We start from the raw sequence: 26,420 nt of genomic DNA, 5'->3' as shown, positions 1-26,420 counted from the left end.
ATTCACTGTCATATCTTACTATTTGGGGGTGGGGGGAGGGAGAGTAGGGGGTGAATGTCTCTACCTCTTCTTGACCTCTTTTCACCAACTAATCCTGATTTAAAGGACTGACTGTTCTCACTTGGGTCCTCCCTCTGCACAATATATATCTTTTTCTCATGGGTTAGTCATAATGGGGGAACTTTTTCTCAGGGCTTCCGGTTGCCAATAAATTGTATCTCTGGCGGTAACTGAGCTAAGGGATTTACTTGCCCACCTACTTCATGCCTCATTTCAGCCTCTGCCTTCAGTGACTGCTTAACTTAGGTGCTTAGAAACATCTTTTATGCCCTTTGTATATATTCTTTGACTTTATCACTAGTTCAAGCCTTATGACAAAATCTATAGTAGGAAATGGGACTATTAGGTATTGTGCACTTAATTGCTCACATGGGCTGGATTTGGGAAGCAATACTGAGTAACGGAATGAACTTAAGGTCCACATTAATGCTCTGCCATTCAACTGTGCCATGTAACCTTGAGATCATGAAGTAACCTCCCTGAGCTTCATCGTCTGAATACTCTTCAAGGTGCTTGTGGGGATGAATAGCAATGTGCTTAGTACTGCATTTGGCTTGTCATTGGTGCTTGGTGAAACTGAGCCCCTTTCTTCCAGCATCTCTAGAGCCACAGAACTCCATTCAGGTTTCAGACAAATACCATATGTTTTGAAGCTTGTGTTTTTGCTCCCAAGGACTCCGCCCTTCTTATCTTAGCCTTCTACTTCATTGTGACGCAGAATGCTGTTCCAACTAATATGCCTCTCTTGGGGCAACCAACAATGACACCGTTCATTCCTTTGTGCCAAGTTAAACAGGCTTGCTTTGGGGATGACAGACTATCCTGTAACTGGGAAAAGCAATGATTAGTTCTGTTCTTCAATATCACAGAAGGAGCCATGAGAATGAATGCAATCAGATTAAGTTGAATCATATGAAATCACCTTTTTGTAGGTCAAATGTAGCTCAATATCTGCAGTTTCACATGCTTCAGCCTTATAATTTGATAGGAATTTTAATCTAATAGTAGATGGTCACTAGTAAATGTCATTTGCAAATTTCCATGGTCAGTGATGTAAAGCAGCTCTTTGATCAGCAGGGCAGGCTTGGATTACATGAGGCAACGAGTATAAAAGTGCTGTATAGGCCATGAACACTAGTTAAATGCAAAGTATTTTTTGAATTAATTGTAGACATGTAATATTTTAACCCAGGGGTTGTTAAACTTTTCAAAAATTTAGATAAATTCCAGTAACTGCATTTTTAACATTAAGTTTCACAAGAGAAACAAGTCTCTTTTTGGTGTGCTATTTGTTGATTGCTCTAGATGTGTTCAACTGGAATACTAGTATACCCAGAGGAATATACATCCAGGTGAGGGCTGAGAGGAATGACCATCCAGATACAGAATAAAGTAGAGCTTCTTAGGGCTTGGTTTCATTGAATAGCTCATACAAAGCCTGGTCCCAGGAGAGTAAATCATTCCGTCGTCAGCTGTTAATCCATTTAGCCAAAAATTAGACAAATGTGCAAAATCTGTTCAATCCCTCCCAGGAACCCAGGGTTAATTCTAAGCTACTCTCTAACAGTGGCTAACTCCTGGTATGGATGTGAGGGGCCCAAATGACAAGAAAGTTTGCATCCTTCCCAACTCATCACAACACAAATGCATACTATTCATTCTACTCTCATATAATCAGGTTCTTCGGGTGATCATCTCTATTTGGCTTCTGGGAACGGTGACTTAGCCATTTTTTAATCCACAAATTGAGGATGTCATTCAACACGTAGTCCCTAAACAAAGCTAATCTCTATTACGGAAGCCATTTGGTGCATGAATCGACTTTGGAACCAATAACTGACTGCTACTTTTGGCATAAACAAAAAACTTTATAACTTAAGTGTGCCCGTGCCCTATGGACAAGTTCATTTATTTTTGTTCAATGTGCACTTTCATAACAAGCTGAGCTTGGCTCATGTGAGCAGCCTCTAAATTGTTTATTTACCTACGTGTTCTTCATTCTTCAAGATGACACCAAATTGTTTATAGGGTAAAGCGGGAAATCCAGGACTTGTTAATGAGGCAGAAGGCCAGGTTCAGTGGGGGATTGAGCGCACCCAGAACAACAGGGTTTAGTCATCCCCATTTATGGGGAATCATCAAATCAACAACAGGGAGGAGCCTTGTCTTCACCTAGCTGGGAGGATCATCTTGCTGTGGAATATCGCTCTTGCCAGCCACTGCCCCTTCCTTGCCAGCAGCAGCCATTGGTGGGAAGACTGCTTTGTTTATTGCTTAATCTATCACTATTGAGCTGCCTGCCTTAGGGAGGCTCAATTTAAGATAGATTGAAAGGTAGTGTCTGTCAATTGAATAAACACAGATGGTTTTCCACAGCAAAAATTGATTTTTTTCCTTGCCAACGACATAAGCGCTAAATGTGATTATCTTAGGAAGCCAGGCGTGAAATGTCTTAGTTCCAAGCCTCTGCCACACTCCACCCTAGAAGAGAGGTGATACTACATGAGAGTGTGGGTCTATCTCACTGTGATTTTTGGTTCTTGAAGTGAAATAAAAATTTGACTTCCCTAGAGAAGGGTCTGATTAAGTTCACCCCAATTAGCTTTGAGTCAATCTATCAGTTGATTCGTACAATAGTTTTACCAGTCTTAGGTCACTGGCTGGCAAAGGCCTCCTCCAACCCTTTAAGTCTCAAAGACATTATAGGATTGTCTAAAGACACACAACTGAACATAGACTTCATTCTCTTCACTGTTTGGCCAAAAGCTGGGAAGAGACCAGACACAATCCATGCCATGAGAGTAACTAAGGGAGACATTAAGATGAATCCTACTTCCAAAATGTCTTTGGAAGCAGGTAGATCAGAGATGCTTGAACAAGTTATGCTAGGTACCCAGAATGCTACATATAGCTCCTTAACAACTACTTAGGAATGAAGTCACTTACACTCAAGAGTTTTGAAGAAAGCCAAGGGTAAAATTGTAGAGCAGTGGTTCAAGATAGCAGGTGCATGGAGATTGAAGGGTGAATAGGAAGAGTACCCTTTGTATAATGAGGAGATCGAGCAATTTGTTTTCTTATATCTCATCCAGCTCTAATTAATGGGACATCATTCATACAAATAATTCCAAGGAAACCCTGAAAATTATAAAACAGTGAGTCTCCTTTCATTTCATGAACGTGAACATGAATGTGGAGTGGCTGTTCAAGGATTTGCCAAGAGAAGTTGTTGCAAGGGTAGCAGAAGTGGGGAAGCTGTGAGCATGTGGGTTCCATAAATGCTTTAGACACAGAACTAGAAACAATGATGAGACTCAGAGGCTTTTAGCAATAGAAGGGAACTTAACACTGTCCTCTCATTCTAGAGATGAAAAAATGAGTCTAGAGAAGGGATATTGATAGCTAAGGTCATTTAGTTAGAGACAAAATTGGAATGTCAAGCTAAAAATCTTGGTTCTTTCAGCTACACTACCTGTCTTGATTTTGAAATTGTTCAATGTAATTGTGGACTACCAGGAAAGCAGGCGTGTCCAGTATAAAAGTTCATGCAGCAAACAGAAGTGAAGCAGTTTTACTTCAGCTAATATAACTAACTGTAAACACACATCTTTACAACTGTCTTGGTCCTAGCTTCTAAAGGTCTGCAGACAGTGAGTGCTTCCTTGTATCAAGAGACAAAAATCTTTTAATATATGTCATGTGCAAAAGAGATCTGATTGTTCTATCTCACCTGGATGGAGAAAATTAGAACTAAAATGATCTTGGGATGTAAGGGATACACATTAGGGCACATTTGCAGAATTTGGATTTATCATTAGCATGTTTGCAATCTGTCAAATTGGTCTGTCCTTGAATAAAAACAAACAGAAAAAACTTGATTCGAATTCCTAGAGTAAGATGGTCAAATCATTTTACTCACTTTGAAAAAGAGAAATATTTAAAGCCACTATTTTTATGCACATGGGCTGTATTGTGAATACTCTTAAGTAGAAACAATATATCTAATGTAGCTGTTTTTAATCAGTTCTTAAAGCTAAGTCCTCTGTAACTTTGTTGTACATATTCAGGTAGAAGTAAATATTACTGAACTTGTATTAATTTCTTCCCACAGACTACAGGTGAATCACTTGTTAAATGTAAACATGTTTCTACTTTCACTCAGATATGATCCTTTTTTCTCCTATGAAGCTACTGTTTCTATATAATCTAAGTAAGTACATTTGACTGAAAATCCTATATACCAAAAATAAACACTATAATTTATGCACTTATAATGTTTGATGAATTGATAGCATGATTAATTCCTCCCACCCCAAAAGGATTTCTTTTCTATGGTGGAACTGATTACAATTGGGCAACAACAAAAACTTCCATCAACTTAGAATTCAGAATGTGAGCTATTACTCCATAGCCACACATGGATCTTTACATGTTTCTATGTGTTTGCTTGTGTTTTTGCCTTAAGTGTTTCTCCTATGTCCTCAGTAATGTCCAATGCTTAGATTTGTCTTGAACCAGTTCCTAGTGTTATCAGTTTGGGAACTGTTTTTCATATATGGAACTCTTTCATACATAGGGCCAACTTTTCATATTAGTTTCAATTCTTTTTCTTGCTTCGTGGTTATAACTATTCCTGAAATATGACTCAAATATTGTTAAAGCACTATCTCCTGCTTAAAGAAATGACAAAGTGAAGTCTTCCATGGAGAAGACATTCAATGTATAATTTCTCTGCTATATAAATTTGGTTCTTCATATAGTTTCTATGAATTAATTGGCCACACCTGTATATCAGGGTTTGATGCTTAAAATAATAATTTTCTATTTGGTACCTTTTCTTAAAAAAAGTAAAGTTTGCTCTACAGTGGAAGTATTCACAAATTGAAATGGAAAAGGTACGCCTTGATGGGCCTTTCAAACATAACAGTGACCCATTTAGGCCTCTCCCCAACTGCCTGTATCACTCCTCAGCCTTACAAAGGGTCTTTAGAGGGTACAGAGATAACAACAGATGTGAGGGTTCTTTACCAGTGATAGAGCAAAACCAGGGGTCCCCAGCCGGGCAGGGTCAAGGGTCAGTCTAGACATACCCCTCATGACAGATGTTTCCATTGATAAGGCTGAAGGTGGCTGCAGAGGGGTTGGTACTCTTGAGGGAGGTCATGCAGGTGGTACTTCTGCCGGTGCTGTGAGACCGGGTTAATAGGCCAGGCTGGCAACAGAGGAGCTGGGTGTTGAACTGCTTCCTAAAACTCTTGCTCAGCAGGTAGAGGGCAAAAGGGTTGACACAGGAGTTGGTGAAGGCCAGGAGGCGGGCGCAGATACTGGTGACAAAGTGGAGCATGGAGGTGTCCACCTTGGAGTAGTGGTAGGAGCGGTACAGGTAGATGACATGGTTGGGGAGCCAGCAGAAGGCAAAGAGGCCCACAAACACTAGCACTGTCTTGGCAAGGCGCTTCCGGGATTCAATCTGAGGAGAGAGTCACACACAGAGAGGACAGAGGGACCAAGGAACAGAGTGGGAGGATTGCAGAGAAACAAAGATTTAGAGAAAAAAAGACAGGGAAAAAGAATTAGGGCAAGAGACAAGCTCATGAAGTCACGGAAAAAGAGTTTAATAGGAGAAAGGGGACAAGAGAGAATCACATAAATCAGAGAAAAGCAACAGAAACAGACAGAAAAAGAAAAAAAAAAAAGTCAGAAACACAGAAATGGAAATGCCAGGAAGCAGAAATCCATGAAGTAGAATACAGTTAGACCACGCCACTAAGAACAGATTTTTAACCAAAGTTGATTGTATGCTTGAATGGATTACATACTGAAATTTTAGTAAATGCTCTGCTTTTTCTCAGGAGGGCATTGGTACAGTTTATCAGTCATATGACTTCATGTCTTTCTCCACAGTTAAAAATTTCTTATTCCCTTTGATGCTCAAAGAACAATTAGCTTTGTTCTTCCTCAATGGCCAAACCAAGATAATTAGCCATTATTATTATTATTATTATTATTATTATTATTATTATTAAGTTATTTCTGGACTATGCTATACAGAAAGGGTATTCAGTAAAATGGGCTGAGCATCTCCTTTGGCTCCCTACTCCCTCTGCTACTGCAAGGGGAAGCATCTTTCTCATTGAAGAATTTGGGATACAATATACCAGGCGTCCTCAAACTAGGGCCCGCGGGCCACATGCGGGTGCTTTTGCAGTTTTGTTTTTTTACTTCAAAATAAGATATGTGCAGTGTGCATAGGAATTTGTTCATAGTTTTTTTTAAACTATAGTCCGGCCCTCCAACCGTCTGAGGGACAGTGAACTGGCCCCCTGTTTAAAAAGTTTGAGGACCCCTGCAATATACGTTCACTATTTAGAGGTCTTTCAAGTAGGGGGACAGTTTCACTAAGAACTGTCACCCTCCTCTTACAATTAAGGCCTTCCCCTCCCCCAGAATAAAACTATAAAGGATGAAGCCTCCAACTAAGTCAGCTATACATTGAAATGGATGGGGCACCTTTATGTTTCTCCATCATTAATACACTAGAGGCCCAATGCACGAAATTCGTGCAAGGGGCTGGCGCCCCTGTCCCCTCCCGCTCCCCCTCCCAGCGCTCTTCCCCCTGCAGCCACATCTACCTCGCCCCCCCACCTCCCCAACGTGGCTTCGTCTGGGAGGATTTCTGGTCTAATTAGCATATTTTGCTTTTATTATTATAGATAATCTATATTTGGAGTGGGAGGCAAGAACGGACAAAGAGGAGAAAGTGAGAGCCCATGGTTTCTACAATTCTTGCCTCAAGGATGAAATTATAGGGGTTTACATGGATGTGCAAGGGAGTCTAACATATATAGAGGGCATCCTGCATTCTGATCAGTCCAGGGTGTACATATGCTCTCTTTTGCAATCCTCCAACAGCCTTACAATATAGGGGTTATTACTTTATGCCATGCATAAAGGAATTGAGGCTCAGAGAGAGTAAGTCATAAAACCTGGATTTGAACTTAAATCAGTGTGAGCCAGTCTTAATAAAACTACTTCTTCTTTTTCAACAAGCCTCATCTTCCTGCCCCCTCTGCTTTTCTCCCTTGTGGAAATCCTCTTCCTATCCAAACAATGTGATTGGAATTTAAAGAAGCCACATCCCTGTGAGCCGCAATATTTTATTTTTTAAAACAATAAAACAACACCTTTTTCAGATAGTTCTCAAAAAGAAACCCATACTCCAAATCCTTCAGGTTCTCAACACTTCCCTAGCTTATAATAAGAGAACAAGATTATAAAGGGCACCTGGATTCCTGGGGCTTCTGTGGCTAGGAGTTTCCATTTACCATCTGGAAACTTGATCACCCATCTCCTCTAATTGCAGAATCAGGTGACAATACTGTACTGTGGAGTCCAAAAGAAATGCAAGGGATCAAACCTCCAAGGAGGAAATGAATCATTCCTAAGTACCTACCTGCTTCTTGACATGTATATTCCCTTCCACGGGCAGATTGTAAGCACTCTGGATCAGATTTTTGGCAATGAAGTAGTAGTAGACAGAAATAATCGACAGTGGGATGATGTAGAAGATCAGAAAGGAAGCCATGGAGTGGATTTTGGGGTGCAGCTCATTAGAGTGTGGGTATGGGGCACAGCTGATGAAGGTCTGATTGGTGCTTTCCTCATGGAAAGGATGCAGATCAGAAAACACAGCTTCTGGAATGGCCAGAAGCATGGAGATGATCCAGATCAATGCGGCTTTGAGGCAGATCTTCATCAGGGCATGAGAGGCCTGGATATCCATTGGCCGGACGATGGCTTTGTACCTGGGGCAGGAAAGAGGAAATGTTCTGTATAAGTTGCCTAATATTATGGATACTAGGGCCAGGACTAGGGTGAGGCAAATGAGGCACTTGGGTGCAATATCCAAGGAGGTGCTCACTCTCAGGTTCATGCAAGTGCCCACTCGGTACACAACCCTAACAGTGAGTGGCTACTTTAATGTTGCACCCCAAGTACCTCAGTCACCTTATTCTAGGCCCGGCCCTGAAGGATGCCTTCCCCTTTCTCCAGCAGTAACATTCTGCCCACATTCTCTCTTGATTTTAAGATTAATTCTAAGGAAAGATAAAGCTTCTTTCATTTTTCTTCTTAAATCATAGGACTTAATAGCAAAGCATGTTTAAAGGACACAGGGACAAGAAGGTTGGCCTTTTTTTTTTTTTTTTTACAAAGCCTTCATTTTGAGTATTCGAATGCAGTGTAGGGAACCTTAAATCATTGAGTATTTACATATATGTTTTTTTTTCCAAAGTATATAGAATGAATAGTCTGCTGAAAACATTATACACAGGAGCATCCCTATAATTATCAAAGTAATCTTTCCCCAGCCCTCCCACTTTCAGCCTCATCTTCTCTTGTAGTATTTAGATCCTTCCTCGTTCCTGTGCCACATGTGTCCCTGTCTTAGATCAAGTGTTTTGGAAGCAGACACTAAGATGAAGTCAAGAGGACCAAGAGTTTACTGGGGAGTAATACCTGTGAAAGGAAAAAGGGAAGGAAACAGGATTGGGCAGAGGGAGCTGTCAGACCCTGATACAGAGCTGACAAGGTCTACACCAGTCAAAGTGACCAACCATCTTAGCTTGCCTGAAAATTTCCCAGTTTTAGCACTGAAAGTCCTACATCCTGGAAAAATCTCTGAGTCCCAGTAAATTGAAACTGCTGGTCACCTAATACCAGTTCAGTGGGAAGCTCAGGAGCAAAGATTGTCCAATGGAGGAGTCCTATCTTGGATAGAATCACCAGGCCCTTGTATCACCACCTTGTTTAGCTGAGGTCGCACTCTTTTGGCCACCCCAAAAGAGTGTGACATCAGTTCCTATGCGGTTCAGTCACTGGGCAGGAACTGTCCAAGAAGAACATGACTATAGCTTGAAAGCTGAAGTGGGCCCTGGTTTAATTTCTTTTAACCAGTCTAGGTCCTGTTTCTAAATTCTCCATCCCTTTCCTATCTCCCTCCTTTCTTCATGCCCAATCCCAGAGTTTCCAGTCACCTGAGTCTTACCTTCCAAATTCCAGCTTATAAGTATCAACTTGATAAAGCTTTTGCCGGTCAATCTGGACCTCAGTAATTCCCATTCTTTCTCCTAACCTGTTTAATTTTATGACAGGATTATTGATGCTTCTCGTTTTATGCACTATGCACTATCTTGAATTGTTTTCCAGATTTCCATGGATATGTCTTTTTTTACCTGGCTTTCTCATAAGTTTCCTGAAGTCAGAAACTTATATCTTCTCCTCTTCTCTTCTGTCTATAATTCTAAAAATATTCCAGGTCCCTTGTCCTGCATACCACTTATTTCAAAGTAGAGGTTCAGCAAATACTTACTAATTGATCAATAATATGTGACTTGCAGATGTGTCTCTTATTTCAGCTCCTCACAAATGAGAGAGAACAGATCCACTTTTACATACTTAGTAAGCATCATTCTTCTACAGAGTGACAAATTCACTCCTGTGATAATTTGGGGCTCATGACAATTCTTTCCCACTTCTGAAAACATCTGTGCTTCATTTTTTAAATGCGAACATTGAAAAGGTCAAAAATGTTCTCTGCAACAAGATTAATGTTCGAAAGCTATTCTTGGCAAGTAGAAGTAGCTGGCTCCCACACCCACAGTTGGAAGGAAACCTTTGTCCACAGAAAGGTACGTCTTATTCAAATATGGGCAGTTTGTTTATTTTTAAGGATCCAGTATTTCAGCCCTTATTTGTCCATAATCACCTTCTGAAGTCTGTAGGAATTGTAGAACAATGCTTTTAAATGTCCATTACAATCCTAATGCACACTACCTAGAGAAGACTGAGGTGAAGAGAAAACCACATGAACTAAATGAATCTCTAGGGTAATTGATAAATTGTCAGCATTTAAATTAGAATTTTAATACCTAATAACAGTTGATGAGACTATTGAACATTGACTTTATTTTCTCCTGAGGATAACACCAATAACTTCTCTGAAGAAATGTGAGGCAATTATTAGCTGGCTTATAAAATGACTATAGTCCAGAGCAATGGAATCTTTTTAAAAAAATATATTTTTACTGGCTTTGGAGAGGAAAGGAAAGGGAGAGAGAGAGATAGAAACATCAATGATGAGAGAAAAATCACTGATCAGCTGCCTCCTATATGCCCCACATTAGGGATTGAGCCCACAACCTGAGCATGTGCCCTGACAGGGAATCGAACAGTGACCTCCTGGTTCATAGGTCAACACAACCACTGAGCCATGCCGGCCGGGCTAGAGCAATGGAATCTTGTCTCCCTTTGTGCCATTACTCTCCAAATGGAGAACTTGCTGATCCTGGGTAGCCATGAAATCATTGTCTTTAAGCATGTAACATATTACAGTCATCCTTTTCTGTTCTTCACTCCAGATCAAATAACTCCAAGGTTGTTTTTTTACTCCTTTTTAAAATACTCCAGTTTCCTAGGGGGTATAATATGGACTTGGGACCATACAGATCTGATTCTTAATGGTGATGCTACCAACTAGCTTTATGGTCTTGAACAAATCACATACTCTTTGCACCTCAATATTCTTATCCCTGAACCTACAGTGTAATTAATAACTGATTTAAAAATCATGAAACCAGCAAGGAGAGATTTTAGGGAACACGATATTCACATAGTCTCAAAGAGTCTCCCTATAGATTACTATCTAATTGCAAAGGGGAAAAATGTACCTTTATGATGGGGAAATCTGGAGGTCATCCCTTTTAATCAAATGGTCAAACCCAGGGTGAACTAACTTCTCCATCAACTAGAGTAGGCTTAAAGTCTGGGGCCCATAATGTCTTTAGGAGCTCAGGAAAATGTTTTAATTTCTTTTAAAATCAGAAGAGCAATAGATGGTTTGGCTCAGTGGATAGAGCGTCAGCCTGCAGACTGAAGAGTCCCAGGTTCGATTCCTGTTAAGGGCACATACTCGGGTTGCCGGCTCAATCCCCAGAAGGGGGTGTGCAAGAGGCAGCCGATCAATGATTCTCTCTCATCATTGATGTTTCTACCTCTCTCTCCCTCTCCTTTCCTCTCTGAAATAAATAAAAATATATTTTTAAAAACCAGGAGAAAAAATGAATTATATTAGTCCCTATGCCAATACAATTATAAAATATAATTCTTAATATTTTTTATGAAGAAAGGTCCCCATGAAGATAAAGTGCCAATGACCCATGAAATTCATAAAATGGCCCTGATCAAACTGAGCATCATCAATAGTGGGACAATCTGAGATCTTGTACCTCCTGATGCAATGCAATAGGAAGAACATAACATTGCCTATGCAGTATTCTTGCTCCCAATTTTTAAAATTTTATTTTATTTATTTTTAAATGTAATTTATTTTTCCATCACCGTTTATCCTCTCTATGCCCACTTCTACCTCCCCCCATTCCTCTCCCACCCGCCGCCATCACTCTCCACCCACCCCAAAACCCCATTCCCCCTGCCCTTCAACAGAGCTGCCTGCCTGCCTTCTATGAGTCTGTCTCTATTTTGTGTGGTAGTTCCGTTTGTTCATTAAATTCCACATATGAGTGAAATCACATGGTACTTGTTTTTCTTTGACTGGCTTATTTCACTTAGCATAATGTTCTCCAGGTCCATCCATGTTGTCATAAATGGTAAAATTTTCTTCTTTTTTATGGTAGAGTAGTATTCCATTGTGTAAATGTACCACAGCTTTTTTATCTACTCATCTACTGATGGGCACTTATTGCCCCAAATTTTTTTAAACTTGAGTCTAACTACTGAGGAAACAATCAGACAAATCCAATCCTGGCACAGTCTACAAAATAACTCACTTGTATTCATCAAAACAAGTCAACATCATTTAAAAAAAATTAAACCTCACCTGAGGATATGCTTTCATTGAGTTTTAGAGAGGAGAGAGAGAGAGAGAGAGAGAGAGAGAGAGAGAGAGAGAGAGAGAGAGAGAGAGAGAAAGAGAGAGAGAGAGAGAGAGAGAGAGAGAGATGCGCGAGAGAAATATCAATCGGTTGCCTCCCATAGGCACCCTGACCAGGGATGGAACCCACAACCTAGGCTTCTACCAATTGAGCCACCAGGCCAGTGCAGTCAGCATCATTATTTTAGAAGAATGCAAGGGAGCTATTGTTTTACCTTAAAAAGATTAAAGAAATATCATGAGCAATCCTTTTGCCAATATATACTTATATCAAATCATTATGTTATATACCCTAAATTTATCCAATGTTACTGGTGGAAAGAGAGATATAACAACCAAATGCAATGCATATGCTTTGATTTTAGATTTAAAAAAAAAAGCTATAAAAGACATTTTCTGGGACAATGGGGGAAATTTGATTATGGTTGCCTATTAGATGGCATTAAGGAATTATTGTTAATTTCATTAGGTATGATAATGGCATTGGGATTATGTAGAAGAGTGTCCTTGTTCTTAGGAAATACATACTGAAATAAATACTTAGGAATAAAAGGTCAGAGTGTTTGCTCCTTACTTTCCATAGTGTAGCAAAACAAAAGAAACACACACACGAGAATAAAATTCACCTTCTCGTAAATTGCAATTTCCCTTCCATTGTGTTCTCTCCCTGTAGGCACCCATTATCTCCCTGAGAGCAACCCTTGCTTTGGGAAGGTGAGTGCATATCAGTCATTTCCTCTTTAGTATGGATCAAAGTCAATGTGATCACCTTCCTGTATGTAAAGTCCTACCTCTAGTTACAATGTGCCAAAGAGATACATTTTGGGGTGCAAATTGTGCTCCCCTTCACTCATATTGGGATTAAGAAAGAAAACCAAATAAATAATCAGGATGCATGTTTTTCACCTGCTTTGGCCATGGTGAAAGTAGTGTGTTTCTAGGCAAACACAAAATTCCTGTTCTTCCTTGAGTCTTTTATACTAAATCTCCTGCCTCTTTCATCCCCATATATGCACTCTGAAGTTCAAATGTAGCCTCAGGCCTAGAGGGAGGTCTGGACTCTTTCATATATTCAGAGGCCTCAGGGCCTAACGAGGCCATGAGTGAGACCTTAGAGCCAAAGTAGAAAATGGCTTCTTGCAAGGGCTAGAAACCAGAGGCTGGAACGAGGCTAAAAAAAGAGCCACTGACATGGGGAAGGTATCAGAAATGCAGGTATTGGTTCTGGGATATGAGGGATATAGAAGCTGAGGTATAAGATGGTAAGAGAGATGCAAGCAATTGTTGGACATCTGATGGTGCTTTGGCAGAAGAAGTTGGGCAACTATTGAACCTTGGGCCCAAAATGAGTTTCAGCAGGATGATCTAATTCTAAAGCTCAGTGTTAATCCTGTAAGGGAGGCATCAGGAAGGGTCTAATCAGGATGAAATATTACAGTTTGCCAGTGGATATATTTAAAATGACAAAGGAGAGCAGTCACCCAGTTAAATTTCAGTAGGTGTGCAAACAACCTGGCACAAGTTGTTCCTAGGCCATTCCTCAAAAATGTTATGAAGGGAAGAACATATATTTATAACTTGCTGGACTTTTTTTTAGCAATTTATGAGCCAAAAAGTTTGAAGAATGTTTACAAATCCCATTTCCAAATTGTAGTTAGACATGGCCTGCATTTACTCTATTGCATAGCATAAAAGATACACAGAATGGGGAAAAATCACTCATGCTCTAGGGTGGAAGGTATAATAGCCTCTGAGTCATAAACTGTCTTCATAAATTGTCATTCATCTCCAAACAGACCCTGAGACAGGATTTGGGTGCAAGTAGTTTTTGGGGGGATGGGATCCCAGAAAGCATAGCGAGAAAATAGAAGGCAATAAGGGTGACCAATCTGGGCAACTTGAACACAGGCCTGCTAGGCAGCCCCCTGAGAGACTGTGGTGAGCTCATTCCAGAACTGTGTCATCAGGGGGCGAGGAGGCTGGGCTGTTTACCTATCAACTCCCATTGCTTTGGCCCAAAACTTCCATTGGCCAGATACCAACTCAGCTAAGAAAAACATAGGAAGCCCAGGTCCATTAGTGACCCCCAATGTGCAAGGGATACGCACAGACCACCAACAGCACCAACTATGTAAATTCTTCTTCCAGTCCAGGCAGTTAATCACACATATCTATAGAAAATGAAATATCAGAGATAATTTCAGTTTTTTAAAATGTCTTTATTGATTAAGGTATTACATATGTGTCCTTATTGCCCCATTACCCCCCAACCCCCCACTTATGCCCTCACCCCCCCTGGTGTCTGTGTTCATTGGTTAGGCTTATATGCATGCATACAAGTCCTTGGTTGATCTCTTCCCCTTACCCCACCCTCCCCTACCTTCCCTCTGAGGTTTGACGGTCTGATCGATGTTTCTCTGTCTCTGGATCTGTTTTTGTTCATCAGTTTATGTTGTTCATGATCCTATCTAATAGAAGAGTAATATGCAAATTAACCATCACTCTGCTACACCTATAAGCCACGCCCACCAGCCACGCCCACCAGCCAATCAGGAGCAAATATGCAAATAAACCCAACCAAGATGGCTACAGCCACAGAGAGCAGGAGGGAGGCTTGGGTTTCCCAGGCAATGGAGGAAGCCAAGCTTTCTGCCTGCCCTTGCCGGCCTAGGCCTCCACTCAAGGCTGCAAAGTTTCAATTATAGAAGGTAAACAAATCCAAACAGAAATGTTGGCAGCCACGGAGCTGGAAAGAGTGGGAGGCTAGGGTTGCCCCCAGCAATGGAGGAAGCCAAGCTTTCCGCACACCCTGGCCTGGCCCAGGCCTCTGCTTAAGGCTACAAAGTTTCAATTATAGAAGATACATAAACCCCAGATACCAGGGCCTCTGCTTGGGTCGACAGGGGGCATAGCCGGCCTGCAAACCACCACAGGCCCCTCGCCCAGGCCGCCCATGCCCCAAGGGAACTCCCACCCTGATCTGGGACATCCTTCAGGGCAAACCAGCCGACCCCCACCCATGCACCAGGCCTCTATACTATCTAATAAAGGAGTAATATGCAGATTGACCATCACTCCAACACACAAGATTGCTGCCCCCATGTGGTCAAAGATCCTGCCCCTATGTGGACACAAGATGGCCACAAGATGGCCAGCAGGGGAGGGCAGTTGGGAGGGACCCAGGCCTGCAGAGGAGAGCAGTTGGGGGGGACCAGGCCTGCAGGGGAGGGCAGTTAGGGGTGACCAGGCCTGCAGGGGCAAATAGGCTGGCAGGGGAGCAGTTAGGCATCAATCAGGCTGGCAGGGGAGTGGTTAGGGGGTGATCAGGCTGGCAGGCAGAAGCGGTTAGGGGCAATCAGGAAGGCAGGCAGGTGAGCAGTTGGGTGCCAACAGTCCTGGATTGTGAGTGGGATCGGGCCTAAACGGGCAGTTGGACATCCCTCGAGGGGTCCCAGATTGGAGAGGGTGCAGGCTGGGCTGAGGGACACCCCCCCTGCACAAATTTTGTGCACTGAGCCTCTAGTATTCTATAAATGAGTGCGATCATGTGATATTTATCTTTCTCTGACTGGCTTATTTCACTTAGCATAATGCTCTCCAGTTCCATCCATGCTGTTGCAAATGGTAAGAACTCCTTTTTACTACAGCATAGTCAGTTTTTAAATGTACTTCAAATGATTGGGGATAAAAAATAGAATTTCTGAATTATCTCAATGAAATGCTTTTTTTTTTCAAAATAAGAATCATTAAAGTTCAAAAATGCCATTATGGCATATGAATCACTGTGTGTAATTACAAAAATTTAACGGCACTATATTTAAAAAACCTTTTGTGAGAGGCTTAATACGTGGTAAAATCATGACTCAATTTTGTAGCCTATTGGGTCCTCTAGCCCAGGAGATTCATCCTGACAGTGTTGGGGAGGTATCACTGACTGAATGGAGACTGGGAGCCATGCATTCTGCTCCCATTTCCATAATTAGCTATTTTTGCATAAGCATGCTGTCTTGATTTCTTTTTATTCTATATTTAACAGAAACTTATATAGCACTTAACTAAGTGCCTAGTACAGCTCTCAACACTTTTCAAGAATTAATGTTTTGAATCCCTTAGAAAAATACTATGAAGTAGGTACTACTGTTGTCTTCCTCTTCTTACAGATGAAGAAACAGGCACAGAGAGGTTGCATAACTTTCTCAAGGTCACACAGCTATCAAGTGGCAGAGCTAGGGTCTGAACAGAAGTAGCCCGGCTCCTGTGTCCAAAGTTAAACCACAAGACTTTAATGCCTTCATTTTCTTCATCTGTGAATCAGACTAATGATATTAACCTTATTTGCTATGAAGACCAGCTAAATGAGGTGTTTCAAAAGTTTTTCGAAAACTAGGAAACACTATTTAAATATAAGGTTATTATTGCTTTTCCTGAAAAGGAATGACTGTCCACTAGAATGTCCAGTGGTCAAGATTTCAACAGTAGCCTCTCAATTCCCTTATGAACATAAATAACAATTATGCTAATGGTATACCCACTCTTTGATCAGGAATTCTAACATTTCATAAAGAATGTAACACACAAAGAAAGTCCACTGCATGGGAGAACATATTTGCCAATGCTATTTCAGATAAGGGTTTAATCTCCAAAATTTACAGAGAATTCATACAACTTAACAAAAGGAAGATAAACAATCCAATGAAAAAATGGGCAAAGGACCTAAATAGACACTTTTCGAAAGAGGACATACAGAAGGCCGAGAGACATATGAAAACATGCTCAAAGTCATTAATCATCTGAGAGATGCAAATCAAAACAACAATGAGTTACCATCTAACACCTGTCAGAATGGCTATCATCAACAAACAACAAGTGCTGGGGAGGATGTGGAGAAAAAGGAACCCTCGTGCACTGCTGGTGGGAATGCAGACTGGTGCAGCCACTGTGGAAGACAGTATGGAGTTTCCTCAAAAAATTAAAAATGAAACTCCCATTTGACCCAGTAATTCCACTTCTGGGATTGTATCCCAAGAAACCAGAAACACCAATCAGAAAGGATATATGTACCCCTATGTTAACAGCAGCACAATTTACAACAGCTAAGATTTGAAAACAGCCCAAGTGCCCATCAGCAGATGAGTGTCTTAAAAAACTGTGGTCATCTACACAATGGAATACTATGCCACTATAAAAAAGAAGGAACTTTTACCGTTTGCAACAGCATGGATGGAACTGGAGAGCATTATGCTAAGCGAAATAAGCCAGTAGGAGAAAGATAAATATCACATGATCTCACTCATATGTGGGATATAATGATCAACATAAACTGATGAACAAAAATAGATCCACAGACAAATGGCAGGGGAGGTGGTGGGGTTAGAGAGCAACCAAAGGACTTATATGCATGCATATTAGCATAACCAATGGACACAGACACTGGGGTAATGGGGGCTTGTCCTCAGGGGTGGGAGTGCCCAGGGGGTGTCAATCGGGGGAAAAGGAGACATATGTAATACTTTAAACAATAAATAAATAAAAATAAATGGATAAAAAGTGATTAATGTCATTACTAGTATATTCTAAGAAATTAAAATGATTTTCAAAATGCAAAAAAGAATGTGACACATTATTTCATTTCATTATTACAAAAATTACAACAGCACTATGATATATTAAATGTAAATATACTTATTCCCATTTTACAGAGCAGAAAACTAAGGCTTGTAAGGTGATTTTCCCAAAGTCTGATAATTAGAAGAATAAGGCTCAAACTCAGACACCCCTTCAAATTGAATCCCTTCAAATTTAATGCCTCATTATAAATAGTGCTCTATTAAATGTCACCTCCAAAAATTAGAGAGAGAAAGAAAGAGAAAGAAAGAAAGAAACAAAGAAAGAAAGAAAGAAAGAAAGAAAGAAAGAAAGAAAGAAAGAAGAAAGAAAGGAAGAGAAAAGTTATTGTTCAGATTGGGAAGATGAAAAATATTTTGGAGATGGATGTTGGGTGATTACTGTGCAACAATATGAATGTACTTAATGCCACTGAACTATAAACTTAAAAATGATTAAAATAATAAATTTTATGTTATGTATATCTTACCAGAATAAAATTAAGCAAGAGAGAGAGAGAGAGAGAGAGAGAGAGAGAGAGAGAGAGAGAGAGAGAGGAAGGAAGGAAGGAAGGAAGGAAGGAAGGAAGGAAGGAAGGAAGGAAGGAAAGAAGGAAAGAAGGAAGGAAGGAAGGAATAGTTTGTAAAGCTGTTACCATGCAACTCTGAGAGTATCTTAAGAACCAATTTAAAAAGTTTGCTTTGAGCCAGCAAAGACATCCACAAGGAAGGCAATTAATTACTTTGACTTTTTTTTTCCAGTTGAAAAATTTAGTATAAAAGTGCTATGTGGAATCTAAAGAACAATATAAACAAAACAAACAGACTCACAGATACAGAGAACAGACTTATGGTTGCCAAGGGGTTGGGAGTCTGGGTTAAAAAGGTGAAGGGATTGAAAAGTACAGATTGGTAGTTACCAAATAGTAATGGGGATGTAAAGTACCGCATGGGAAATATAGTAAATAATATTGTAATAACTATGTATGGTGTCAGGTGAATACTGGAAATATCAGGGAGAACATTTTGTAAAGTACTATGTAGTATATGATTGTCTAAGCACTATGCATACACCTGAAACTAATACAAAATAATATTGAATGTAAACTGTAATTGAAAAAAATCAGAAGAAATGCATAGAAATGCATAGACAACTGACATAAAATAAGGAAACTATGCTCAGATTTACTACATTTATATGTCAGTATTTTAGTGTGTTTTTTTAAAACATATTTTTATTGATTTCAGAGAGGAAGGGAGAGGGAGAGAAAGATAGAAACATCAATGATGAGAGAGAATCATTGATCAGCTGCTTCCTGCATGCCCCCTACTGGGGATTGAGCCTGCAACCCAGGCATGTGCCCCTGACCAGAATCGAACCCAGGACCCTTTAGTTCGCAGGCTGACGCTCTATCCACTGAGCCAAACCGGCTAGGGCTTTAGTGCTTTGGGTTTTTGTTTGTTTGTTTGTTTGAGTTTAAAATAACTGAAGCATAATATGGAGTTAATTTAATCAAAAATAATATTTACTAAAAATATTTCATAGTTCAAAAAAAAGTGCTAACAGCTCATTGTAAAAATGTAGACAGTAGAAAATTCTAAAAACAAAAAAAGAAGCAAATCATCCATGTCTTACATGTGATGTTTTGATATGTTTCTTTCCAACTTTCCTTTGTCATTTGTATCCTTTTAATCTTTTGTATCTTTTTAATAGGACCTGTAGTCTAAGCATTTCCATCTACACAGATGCCCATGACCTTCTAGCCAGCAGGCGGCGCTCTGCAGATGCCAGCCAGCCTCTCCGAGCACCATGTCCATTCAGCTCCAAAGAGCCCCAGTGGTCACTAGAGGGCAACGTCCGTGCGTTTACAGATTCTTCCTAGGATTAGCTCCAGACAACACATTATGCCTAAATGGAGCAAAACACCCCAACTCCTCAAAAACTAGCACATCTAACAACCAAAAGCATGTCTTAAGCACCTACTTTTGCATGGTCCTGTACTAGGTACAAAAGTGGTCAAGAAGCATAAGCCCTGGACACTCAGCAACATTTTCTCTCATTCCATCCTGGAAATTAAAAAGGTTCCTGCATCCTGGGTCACAAAACTCTGCGTTTCTTAAAAGTTGGGTCTATGGCTTATTCATTTTATGCCTAGTTCATTTATTGAACAAACATATAATTAAAACTAAGAATCTAGAACTGTGCACCCAATTTGGCCTGTAGAGTCTTACTTTCAGATAAGGAAAAGGGCTCAAGATCCTCAAGATAACCCATTCCTCCCTGCCACCCTCCTAGCCAAATACTCCTCTCATACCTACTTACCCCAAATCACTCTGGACATCATTATTTGGCCTTTTGCTAAGAGATGTCCCATGGCTTAAACACTTCCTATTTCTCTAACCATTTCAAGCCAGAATAATTCTTGGGGGTCCTGAGGAAATGATTCTCCCCGAGCACAGTTCCCCTTTTTAAATAATTTTAAGGTAAATTGCTTACATGAACCTACAATGAAAAGACCTTAGGAGAGGCAGCATTATGTGTGATGGTGAAACCTGGGGAGGAGGTAATGAAAAGTGCAGTGCCTGTTTACATCTTTATTGCCCCAAGAGCAACATGAAGGCTGTGTTCCCATGCCCACCACCCATGGGAGCTAGAATCCGGCTGAGCCTTGATTTAAAACTCTCTCATTTTTTTTTTCATCTAAACAACTGTTAGTATCACAGAGGACCCAGGGAATTCTGGAAGAGACATATTGCTTAAAGATGAGGACTTGACTCTCAATTTTTGGATGATCCTAAAGCTAATGTGCATGATATGACAGTGCCTCATATCCGAAAGGATCATACAGCTGAATGGTTTGTATTGATTATATTCCCTAGGAAGTCTCTCTAGGCCAAGCATGTCAAACCCAAAAGCTAACACGGGCCAAATAAACAAGGTTTAAGTTTCTGTGGACCGCAAAAAAGCAAAAGCTTCAATTTTCATAGAAACGTAGGTTTATTCTGATAGAGACATGCTGAATACAAGGGCTGAAGTAAATGAGTCCTTGTTAACATAAAATAATAGAACACTTTAATAAAAATTAATATTTTTCTTGAACATTAACTTACCAGACACTGAATAACTGCACAAATGAATAAGCATCACGCAAATAAACCTATTTTTCTCGTTCTCCGAAAGCGAAATATTTCCTGTTGCGCACACCAAACAAGTCAGTCCAAGACTAATGACATGGCCATTGGCTGCTAAAACATTCGCTGCTGGTATTAGTGGAGAGAAATGGTGCACCTGCACGTAAGGCACGTAAGGGAAATGAATGCAACACGATTATAGTCATCAGTCATTAGCAAACGTTGTAGTTTGTTGTTAATAATTATGTATAACAGGATATTGTAAAAACTAAGTTATGAAATTTTTATTAAAATGTTTATTACATACTGTTATATTGGCTGGGCTGCAAAAATATTCGTTGTGGGCCACATGTGGTCTGCAGGCCGCGAGTTTGACATGCTTGCTCTAGGCCAGTGGTCGGCAAACTCATTAGTCAACAGAGCCAAATATCAACAGTACAAGGACTGAAATTTCTTTTGAGAGCCAAATTTTTTAAACTTAAACTTCTTTTAATGCCACTTCTTCAACATAGACTCACCCAGGCTGTGGTATTTTGTGGAAAAGCCACACTCAAGGGGCCAAAGAGCCACATGTGGCTCATGAGCCACAGCTTGGCGACCACGGCTCTAGGCTAACTGGACAGGGCTCATGGATTTCCCTAGGCCCCACTTCATTAAAATAGGAAACTCTCACTGCTAAATGACCAACTCAGCACACGTCTCTATGTCAGGGACAGCAAACTAAGGCCCACTGGCCAGACCTGGCCCTCTGTCTGTTTTCATATGACCTATTAGCTAAGAATGGTTTTTACTTTAACTGATTGGGAGGGAGGAAATCAAAAGAATAATAATATTTTGTGACATGTAAAAATTATATGAAATTTTCACATTTCAGTGCCCATAAATAAGGTTTTACTGGAACACAGCCATTCCCATTTGCTTATATAAAGGCTATGGCTGCTTTTACCCTATAATGGTAGAGATAAGTGGCTGCAATAGAGACCTTATGGACTATAAAACCAAAAATATTTCCTGTATGTCCTTTTAAAGAAAAAGTTTATCAGCCTCAGACCTATGTGCTCTGAATGTGTGAACATGGCTAACATTTCTGTTATTCTCTGCCTGTCCACACCAAAGCTGTTGATTCCTCCTTTAAGTGGAGGAAAGCCCATCTGCCATTTCACACAGTTCCACCTGTTAGTCTTATTAATTTGTGATAATGAAGACACTAGGCCACTGACATCTGCCACTGGACTTCCAGAATTAAACCCTAATTGTTCAGGATCCTTAGCCAATTTATCAGCCCATTTAAGTACAGTACTAATTTAGTATCTCAGGCTTTGCTTGGCAGTATGGATATAAAAGACCCTGGCCATTAAGAATTTAAAATTTGATTGGGGAGGTGAAATATACTCAGGTAGATCCCTTAAAGAACAATAAAATGATACTTATATATGTACTAGAAGCCTGATGCATGAAGATTCATGCCAGAATGGGCCTTCCTTTCCATGGCTGCCAGCACTGCCTTGGCTCCCGGCCGGAGCTGCCTTTCTGCCCCAGGCTGGAGCCGCCTTTCCGCCTTCCTACGCTGCTCAGAGGCCTGGAGTGGCCAGGGGCTGCTTGCGCCTGTGTATGCAAATTAACCTGCCATCTTTGTTGGGTTAATTTGCATACTCACTCCTGATTGGCTGGTGGGCATCACAAAGGTATGGTCAATTAGCATGTTACTCTTTTATTAGGTAGATGTTCCTCTTTGTGAGGTACTCTTAGAAAAAATGATGCTAGGCAAGTATAGTAATGGTTGTCAGCATGGTACAAACAGATAAGTACATGTTTAATTACAAATCTACTTTACATATAACTGTACTAATGAAAGGGTAATATGCTAATTAGACCAGGAGACCTTCCGGACGTCCTTCCAGACAAAGCCATGGTGGTGGGGCTGAGGCAGAGGCTGTTAGGGGCAATCAGGCCAGGAGGGGAGGGCAGTTGGGGGTGATCAGGCTGGCAGGGGAGGCAGTTGGGGGTGAGCAGGCCAGTGGGGGAGGGCAGTTGGGGGCAAGCAGGCCAGCAGGGGGGGCAGTTGTGGGCAATCAGGCTGGCAGGCAGAATGGTTAGGGGCAATCAGGCAGGCAGGCAGTTGAGTGGTTAGGAGCCAGCGGTCCCAGATTGTGAGAGGGATGTCTGACTGCCAGTTTAGGCCCGATCCCACAGGACATCCCCCGAGGAGTCCCATATTGGAGAGGGTACAGGCCAGGATGAGGGACACCCCCCCCTCATGCACGAATTTTGTGCACTGGGCCACTAGTGGAATATAAAACTTAGAAGTCATCAAGTCCCATTTCTTTAACTTAAAGAAGGGGAAACTGGTGCCCATAGAGGTCCCATAGCTGGTTAGCTGAGAACCAAGACTAGAACCTAGATCCCTGGATCCCCAGCTCAGTTATATTTGACTCTATCACTTCAGATTCTCAGGTCTTTTAAAAGAACAAGTAAATAATGCTTAAAACTAAATATTTACTACATTTAAGCCATATTTTGAACCTTCCATTTCACCTCTGTTGACAGTCTAGTAAAGAAGAGATGCCAACTTCTGATTGTCCTGCTCTTCTGTGATGTTTCCAATCATTTAAAGTGGGAGCAGCAAACTTTGCAGGGGCCTGAACCTTCACCCGCTCTGAGGGAGGTCTCCTGCCCCCATGGCTGCTTTGCTTCCCATGCACAGCTCAAATTGGGACCCAGGTAACAAACAGAGACTTGGCCGACAGCAGATGCCCTCTCACTGCAACAAGACTTGTTTGAGATGTCTTGTAGCCATGGCGTGGGGAAGTAGGTCTTTGATATCCAAATCCAGCCTAGAACCAGGAATGCTCAGGGCCTACTCAAGAAGGCAAATAATCCTTTCCACTAATATACACAGGGTAAAATAAGATTGTTGTTAGAGTGTTGAGTTTGACAGTAGAATAGTAGTCAAGTCTTCAGAGTAATTTAAATTGACTAATTGAAACAAGCAAATATTCTAGAAAAACTGAATGTACTGTACCAAAAGCTGTTCTTAAAGAGTTAACAAAAATTTTGATTGGCAATTCATCTCATGGTAAAATTGCATAACACGTAATGAACCTAAAGCAGTCAGTCATATTTTAGGGCAAAAAATTAAAATGTAAAAGCTATCAAGACTACATTATAAAATTCCCAAAGCCTCCTAATATTTAAATTAAAAAAGGGGGGGGGGTGATAGTAGAAGAATATCATGTAAGGAAAAATGTCCTGTAAGTAAATTACATCTAGAAAATTTTTACTTTAGAAAATTAAGTTTAATCTGTAATGCTAACAGCAAGAAACCCATGAAAAACACACATGGTGTCAAAACAAGCCAGAGGAAAAGCAGGAAAAAAAAAAAATGAAAAAGGATCCCAAGTCAAATTTATAGAAAATATTCCTTTACTAACTTTTGGTCGAGAATATGTTTGTATATTTTCAGAAAATAACTCCAAGACCATGTGGATTCCTGCAATAGAGAGGAATTGACAGGACTGCTCCAGCCATGAAGACAGAAGAGAAACAGTCCAGAGATGGAAGACGCTGACAACGCCTTGCCATACTAGCAGACAGCAGTGGTGTGCCGGTGAAGGATGCCCAGGACCAAACCAGAGACGGTCGGACCTGCATCACTACCATTTGTCCACCACCCAGAACTGAAATATCATTGCTGACATGTACACATAAGGAACTGTTCGACATTGAAATTGGGACTCAAAAGAACTGTTGGCCCAGAAAGAAACTCACTACAGACTGATTCATTTGCCTCCCAGCAAATAACCATTATGGCTTGTCTCATTTTCGGTTCTTATAAGTGTATTTCTTGTATCACATGATCTCACTCATCTAAGGGAAATAATGAACAACATAAGCTGAAGAACAAAAACAGACCTGGTGACAGGGAAGTATCAACCAGACTGTCAAACCTCAGAGGGAAGGCAGGGGAGGGTGGGGGAAAGGGGAGAGATCAACCAAAGGACTTGTATGCATGCATATAAGCCTAACCAGTGATCATGGACAACAGGGGGGTGGGGGCATAAGTGGAGAGGGATTCGGGATGGGAATAGGGGGATGAGGACAATTATGTGATACCATAACCAATAAAGAAATTAAAAATAAATAAAAAATAAATAAATAAATAAATAAAATGCAGATTCCTGGGGGGGGGGGGGGAATAAAGTGGGAGCAGAAAAGATAATGAAAATCTTAAAAATCTATTTTGATCACCATTTATTTAAAAAGAAATAAGCATTTCCCATATGTTCTCATGGAGAAACTACTGTAATTTTGTTTTTACATTTTATATTGTTCTTAAATTGTGTTTAAAGTATTTCTCCTAACAGAGGCCTGACCGTGGTATGAAATTGCCTGACAATAAAACCACCACCAAAGGGAAAAAAGAAACCTTGAAGAGCTTAAAGTTGCCTGTAGTTATTCTACTTATATATAGACAGCATAAAGAAATAAGTGAGTCACAGGGACATATTATTATCACAGCAAATTCTTCTCAAACGGAAAGTACATTTTTTTATGTGTTGCATTTCTCATTTTCCCCTATTGCTTTCCTATGTAACTTTTAACTATCACTGCTCGTCAATTGGTTCAGACCAATTGACAATACAATACTAAAAGAGTCATAAAGAAGTGACATTTAAAGAAGGGTACCTTAGAAACATTTTAGCTCTTCCCTTCCCATGAAATTTCAGCTGTTATCAATTACTATACAACTAAATGTCGGCTTTAGCTCCTGCTTATTGAGGCTAAGAGACCTGGCCTAGTTGAAAGATCCCAGAGCTTTGATGTACCTATAACACTTGGCAGTGTCCACTACTACAGGCCTCGGCTGAGATTCCTGACTTACTCACTTTGAGTTTAGCCAGAGCTCAATTCTCTGAATCTAAATTGCTGAGATAATTTGAGGCTTTGAATGCTGATCCCACAGGTCTGACCAGGTAGTTCTGTCCTCCTCTTTAAAGGAGCTGGGATGTGGATAGCTTCGAGGGCAGCAGGTCAGGTCTATAAGAGAGGCGGTATAGGATTTTCCAGTTCTGATAATGGCAACCTAGCCTGTTGCTGATCAACTCTCCTGAAATGAAAAGCTCGAAAACCTCTTTGAAAACATCAGAGAAATACCAAGGCAGTAAGGATGTGAGGGGCCAAAATCCTGGAGAGAAGGGAAATGCAAAGAGGTGAAGCTGTTATTTAGCATCATTTTCCCCTCGAGGCATTTCCCAAATTTCAAGCAGCAGCGCAGAAACTAAGAGCTGAGCACAGCTTCTAGCAGTTTTAGGAAAAAGGAGGACAATAAATGGAGGTCAGAGCCCACCAAGGAGAGGAGTCCAGGTAAACAATCCAGGCTTTCAGTTGAAATGCAAAAAGAGGCACATCCTGGTAATAGGGGTGCAGAAATAGACCCATTCTCACAAAGACCCAAGCCCAGCCTCCAATCTGCTCCAGCCCTGATTGGTTTAGATATACGGTCACCTCCCAACTGCCTAAAAGAAGCAAAAGCTAATCTTTTCTGGAAGATAATACTATCCAGACCCGCAAATTATTTACAGTTCTTCGTATTCAAAATCAGGTAGTCAAACAAAAATTGCCTCTGATACCAGGAGACAAAACCAAATGACCAAAAAACAAGGGAAGAAAATATA

The 26,420-nt window shown here is 40.6% G+C and overlaps 1 protein-coding gene across 1 annotated transcript in view; it reads right to left on the bottom strand.

Moving 5' to 3' along the window:
- Positions 1-5,140: 5,140 nt before the first annotated feature.
- The window catches only part of GRPR (gastrin releasing peptide receptor), a 34,017-nt gene continuing 12,737 nt past the window's right edge, over positions 5,141-26,420 (bottom strand). The window contains exons 2-3 of the mRNA XM_008154935.3: positions 7,514-7,865; positions 5,141-5,530 (exon numbers count right to left, since the gene is read on the bottom strand). Of these exons, the coding sequence (XP_008153157.1) occupies positions 5,141-5,530; positions 7,514-7,865 (742 nt within the window). The remainder of the gene's footprint in view (positions 5,531-7,513; positions 7,866-26,420) is intronic.

The sequence above is a fragment of the Eptesicus fuscus genome, chromosome 1 (genome assembly GCF_027574615.1).
Source record: "Eptesicus fuscus isolate TK198812 chromosome 1, DD_ASM_mEF_20220401, whole genome shotgun sequence".
Lineage (NCBI taxonomy): Eukaryota > Metazoa > Chordata > Mammalia > Chiroptera > Vespertilionidae > Eptesicus > Eptesicus fuscus.
Note: the sequence above shows the minus strand (reverse complement) of the source record. Positions and strands in the feature narration are given on the sequence as shown.